Source organism: Mustela putorius, unplaced genomic scaffold (assembly GCF_011764305.1).
Source record: "Mustela putorius furo isolate JIRA1106 unplaced genomic scaffold, ASM1176430v1.1 tig00000127_pilon_pilon_pilon, whole genome shotgun sequence".
Taxonomy (NCBI): Eukaryota; Metazoa; Chordata; class Mammalia; order Carnivora; family Mustelidae; genus Mustela; species Mustela putorius.
In genome coordinates, this window is record NW_025421288.1 from 11,344,267 (window position 1) to 11,350,061 (window position 5,795).

At 58.5% G+C, this 5,795-nt stretch overlaps 1 protein-coding gene across 2 annotated transcripts; it reads right to left on the minus strand.

Moving 5' to 3' along the window:
• Positions 1-414: 414 nt before the first annotated feature.
• On the minus strand, positions 415-5,486 carry ZDHHC24 (zinc finger DHHC-type containing 24). Of its 2 annotated transcripts, none has more exons than XM_004759436.3 (3): positions 5,152-5,486; positions 3,600-3,877; positions 415-968 (listed from the first exon to the last, which is right to left on the minus strand). In XM_004759436.3, the coding sequence occupies exons 1-3, from the start codon at positions 5,430-5,432 to the stop codon at positions 673-675; spliced, it is 855 nt and encodes a 284-aa protein (XP_004759493.1). In that variant the 5' UTR covers positions 5,433-5,486; the 3' UTR covers positions 415-672. The 2 variants fall into 2 exon arrangements, with proteins under 2 accessions (XP_004759493.1, XP_012915498.1); XM_013060044.2 differs by lacking the exon at positions 5,152-5,486 and adding an exon at positions 3,959-4,188.
• Positions 5,487-5,795: the final 309 nt, after the last annotated feature.

A 5,795-nucleotide genomic window follows, 5' to 3' on the forward strand; every position in this document is an offset into this window, starting at 1 on the left:
TCTCTGCCTCAATTTTGCTACTCACTTACCTCAGCCCGGCAAGGGTGAAGGAGAAAGCACAAAGATCTGGGTTCAAATCCTGACTAATCCATTCACTGCCCCATGACCTTACCACATCAACTCTCGTAACTGCTGCCCCCAGAACCAGTTCAGCCCGAGAGGCACAGCCCGGTGGAGATGCTTCTCACCGTAAAGCACTGAACCTGAGGATGCTGGATTCTCATTCCCTGGTCACCATGCGCCGCCCTGGTCTGCTGCTGCCCCAGACCCACTACACCAAAGCCACAGGAGGCAGAGCCCCAGCCCCTTAAGCCGTCAGGCATTCTGTGGCTCCCATGCGTGGCAATCAGAGGAAACCAGAAAGAGCAGCCCGGGCAATAGAGAAGGACCAGAAACCCAGAAAGATGGAGGGAGTCCAAGAACCAAGTGGGCACTTTATTAACCCAACAAAGGGGTGACTAGGCTGGCCAAGCAGCCCCTTACCAAACCATCCACTCTACTCGGGGGGCCAACAGAGGCAGAGCTGCGGGACCCAAGCCCTGGATACCGGAGTCCGAGCTGGGCAGGGGCAAGGCCAAGGATGGGACTGGAGGCCGGAGTTGGGCCCCAAAGGAGTTAGGAGCCCCCGTCTCCTGCTACCTTCTCCCTGAACACCTCTGGCTCTTCCTGGAATCAGGAAGCCACGAGGCCCATATCTGCTGCTGTCTGGAAGGTGACCCCATCCCCAGGCAGTGGGGAAGCCAGGAAGGGCCAGAGCCAGACGAGGACCCAGCGGGGCCCCAGAGCCGCCTGCAAGTTGTGGCAAGGGCCCAGGTCATAAGAGTGCTGGCCCCGAGCCCACTCCCACGTGGTCTGGCCCCGCAGCAGCAGCATCCCATGGAAGAGCAGCCCAGCCCCACACAACAGTGCACCTGCCACACACGTGTCGGTCACAAAGGCCAGGGCAAACTGCGCCAGAGACACTCTGCCTGTAAGGAGAAAGCAAGAGCGTCAGGGGGCAGCTGCGAGCCCAGCCCCCCCGAAGCCCAGCTCCTGCCCTTCTTCGACTCCCTACCCTCCGCCACAAAGCAGGGCTCATTCCTCTGCTCAGCGAACACCGAGGGGCTACTACTCCCTGGCCAGCCCACGCCGGCGACCTGGGTAGACACAGCCCCTGCCCAACACCCGACTTGCATTCGTCACAAACCTGTGAGCACCTCCCACATGCTAGACGTGGTGGCAGACACCAGGAGGAACGCGGACACCAGCTCTGACCCCAGTGTCTTGCTCACAGACAGACAGATGACTGTCACTACGAGGCTGCTGAAATAATGACCTACAGGCTGCTGTCATTCTGCTCAGTGAAAGAAGCCAGGCACAAAGGGCACATAAACGATGTCACGTCTGTAAAATGTCCCGAACAGGCAAATCCACAGAGACACACAGGGGCTGGGGGACTCAGGGGGAGTGGGGAGTGACTACTGATGAAAATGTTCTGGAATTAGACAGTGGAGATGGCTGCACCACATGGTGAACGTACTAAATTCCACTGGATAATGTACTAGGAAGGGGTTAAAATGACGTATTTCATGTTATATGAATTCCGCTTCATTAAAAAAGAGAGGCTATGTGGGGAAATGCCAAGCGGACTTCGGAGGCTAAAGGAAGTGGATTTCATCTGTTTTAATTAAGTGACATCTTGGGTGGTGTCTGAAGGACGTATTTGCTAGGCAAAGAGGGGAGAAAACGTTCTGTTTGATGGTTGGAAGGCAGGATGGGGAGGGGCCTGTGAGACGAGTATGTGGATGGTTCTGGAAGCTCCGGAGAGAAGCCCAACCCCAACATGCAGACCTGCATAGGTGGTTCCAAGACCCGCCAGAGTGTAGAGAGGGTGGGAGCAGCACCACGACCTCAGCATCAGGAGACCCGGTCCTTTGGGACCCAATCAACAGAAGAGAGGGAAACCAAAACTATAGGGAGAAAACGCTGCAGTATGAGCTTCTGGAGATGCCCGGGGTACAGCCTTTCCAGGAAGTGGGAGGCCAGCAGTTTTATGCGGCAGAAAGGTCTCGTGAAGCAAAGAGACCTCAAAAGGGTCCTCTGGGCTTTGTGGGGACCGAGGCATTCTCAGGAGGGGGAGGGGGGCAAAAGCCAGTTTGAAGCAGGTACAGGAGTCAGTGGGAGGTGAGGAAAAGCAGCCTATGAGTCCGGGGAAGTCCTTCGAGAAGCATGGCTGCTAAGAGAGGAGCCAGAGGCGAGAGCTAGGGAGGAGGAGGATGTGTGGGGACGAGAGGGTCTGCACAGGTGGGAAAAGCCAGTGGAGGGGACTGGTTCAGCAGGAGAAAAAGCAAGCCATGGTGAGACTTCCAAGCAGGGACAAAGGGCCAGACACCAGGAGAAGCTGGGGTCAGTCAGCCTGGCTTCGGATCTGAGGATGGGACAGCGGACATACCCGCTGACATTTTCTCCATGACAGATTTCAAGAGAGATGGGGCCTGGGAGAACAGGAAGTGGGAAGGTTGGAGCCACAGTCATTAGGGGGAGCGAGCTTATGAGGAACCAGCATGGCCAGGCACGAGTGAGGGTCAGCTGGGGTCAGCGGCCATGGATGTGACATGGGACCCATGGCCCCAAAGTACCAGCTCACAGCACCCAGCGACAGCAGACAGAAGACAGAAAGGCACCATGGAAGACAGAGCCAAGAGGGTTGAGACGTTGGCAGGAGAATGGTGGAAATGAGGGGTCTAGGCTGGACGCGGAGGCGGTGAAGGAAGGTGTTGGTGGACAGAAAGGCGAGGGCCGGGAGCTCACGGGGCAGGCATCCTGGAGTGTAAGAGTAAGAGCCGGCTGGGAGAGGGGGTGGGGAGCAGAGAGGGGGTGACTGGCTCACGGCGTGACACACTTTGGGTCATCGAGGAGGCAGAGGAGGGCTGCTCAGAGAGCCAGCGTGGTCACAGCAAGACACTGACAGCCCCACGGGGCCTCCCAAGGCCTTCCCCCAACCCCTCCGGGCTGCAGGGAGGGGCCAGAGCCGGGCTTGGAGAGGATGAGGAGACACGGCCACTGTTCAGAGTGATCAGGGAGGAGTAACTGCGGCATGCAGAACATGGCCTGTCCGTCAGCCTCCTGATCCGTATCTTCACCTCCCAACTTCCAAAGACTGGAGCTTCCCTCTGCCTGTAACTTTCACCGGCTCCCCAGTGTCCAGGCAAGTCAGGGCTCTCTCTCCTCGTACCAGCATGCAGGGATGGTCTCCACCATCCAGTCTGAAGCTACCCCCTGCCCAACCTCCATGCCTTTGTTCAGGCGGCTCCCCTCACTGAGAATGCTCCCTCCCCTCTCCAACACCGCCCCCAACTCCCACCAGTCCTTCCTTCTCTGCCAACACCTAGAATCCTTGCCTGATTCTCCTAGCTAGAACTCTGTACCTGTGTCAAGGCCCTGTATTTTACGGTACCGCATAACCAGTCAAATCCCAAGGCTGCCCTCATCCCCCATAAATGACATTGGAACTGGGTCCCCATGATGTAACCAGGAGAACCAGCCAGAAATCCCCTCCCCCACCAGAATGGCCCACTGCAAGGGCCTCCGTCTCTGTGGGCGCCTCCCAAGCTCCCCACCTGTGAGCAGCATGAGCCAGGGCAGCAGGAGGAGGGCGGCGGTGTGCAGGGGCGCGTGGGCTCGCAGGAGGGCAGACAGGGCCGGGCCCAGCAGCACAGAGACGTGGAGCAGGACGCCTGCTGCGTGAAGCAACAGGCACAGGAAGGGCCGGTAGTTGCGGAATCCCACGCAGCGGCCCAGCAGGCGGCAGTGGTGATCCCGACGAAGGACGCAGACGCGGCAGGCGGAGCAATGCCCACTGCGCGGTGGCACCTGGCTCTGGCACTGGTAGCAGTAACTGCAGGGAAGGAACCACAGCGTCAGTTCCGCCAGCAGCTCGGAATGCACCCCATCGTGCCCGCTCAGCCTCGGAGCCCACCCTGGAGAAACAGGCACAGCCACTGCCCTAACAGCCTCGACCCCATCGTCCATAAACGCAGGCCGGACACCCCTTCCTGGGCCCTTCCAGCTCGAGCACTGAAGGTGCCAGGACTCTTGCAGCTCGGACAGCCCAGTCTTAAGGCTCTTCTCTGCCTCCAGCATCCGGGAGCCAACTTCTCACTTCCTCCGTGGTCACCACATTTGAAGAAGTCACCATGAACTCTCCCCTGATTACCGCATCAGATTCTTAACTTCTCTCCCTGATTGATCCCAGCTCCGGTTCCTCCTGGTATCGTCTGATCCTTAAAAATCTGTCATGGGAGCGCCTCGGTGGCTCAGTGGGTTAAGGCTCAGCTTTCGGCTCAGGTCATAATCTCTGGGTCCTGGGATCGAGCCCCGCATTGGGCTCCCTGCTCAGCTGGAAGCCTGCTTCCTTTCCTCGCTCTCTGCCTGCCTCTCTGCCTACCTGTGATCTCTGTCTGTCAAATAAAACCTTAAAAAAAAAAAAATCTAAGTCGTGTCCTCCTCCTCATCTCAAAATCCTACAATGGCTGTCCATCTCACTGGCAGTGAAACACAAAACCTTCTGTGTCCTACAGGGTCTTTCTATCTCTACCCTTCCACCCCTCCCTTTCACTCCACACCAGCCATACCGGTCGTCTTCTTGCTGTTCCTGGAACATGCAAGGCACATAACTGCTTCGCTCTTTGCATTGTTTGTTCCCTCTACCTGGAATGCTCTCCCCCAGATTCCCACATGGCTAACTCCCCCAGGTCCTTAAAGTATGACTACCCTATTTAAAACTGCAACCCGGACACACTCTACCCTGCCCTACGTTTTGTTTCCATACCATCTTCTGACATTCTACGTAATTCCCTTATTTATATACCTATAGCTTATCACCTGCCCCCCCCCCCACTGGAATCACCTCCAGGAGGTCAGTAATCTATGCTATTGGACCTCCAATGGCCGGAACAGTACCTTGCACGTAGTAGGTGCTCATTAAATATTTGTAAGTGAATGAATGGTATTTCTTCTGGATCTACCATCCCAGACTGTAAGGGTGTTCTGGCGCTAACGAGCGGATCCTATTGTAATCTCGTTCTAACAGCTTCTGGTCCTAGGGCACCTCCCCGTGTCCAAAGCTCCTGCTTACCCCACCCCAACCCCCAGCTCCCGCGCCCCACTCACGCCCAGCCCTGGCCCAGACCGCGGCCGGCCAGCATCACGCCCCGAATGCTAGGGTCCGAGCGCAGGAAGAGCCCCACGTTGCCCAGCAGGTTGAGCAGCTGGAAGGCGGCCAGCACTAGCTGCAAGGCCCGAGCCAGGGGTCCCAGCGGGGGCGGCCCGGGACCCAGAATCAGGACATAGGCCAGCTCCAGGCCCACAGCCGCGGCCCACAGCGCGGTAAGCACCAGAGGCAGCCGCGCGGGCGCCCCCTCTCCGGTCCCCACCGCCCAGGGCTGCCCCATGGCTTGGACCCACCCGCAGTCGGATCCCGAGTACCCCGACGCTTCCGTATTGGGGCGGAGATAGTGGCAGACGGACGCCTGCTACACCAATAGAAGCTCCGAACGGAGTTTAGCGTCACGGGGCGCGCCGGCAGATGCAGACATGTGATTGGACGGCCGCAGGAGCCTCGGGGAAGCTTATCCGCCAAGCGCTAGAGCCGGCGGGGTTTGCTCGTTGTGGCCACGCCCGCCCACGGAGCCCCGCCCCTCCCACAGAAGCCCCGCCTTCTGGCCTCGCTGGCTGGTTTGGAAGATTGAGTTGCAGCCTCGGTGCGGTCGGGGTTTCCCGGCTCAGCACATTCCCCCTCAGCCCCCAGCCGCCCC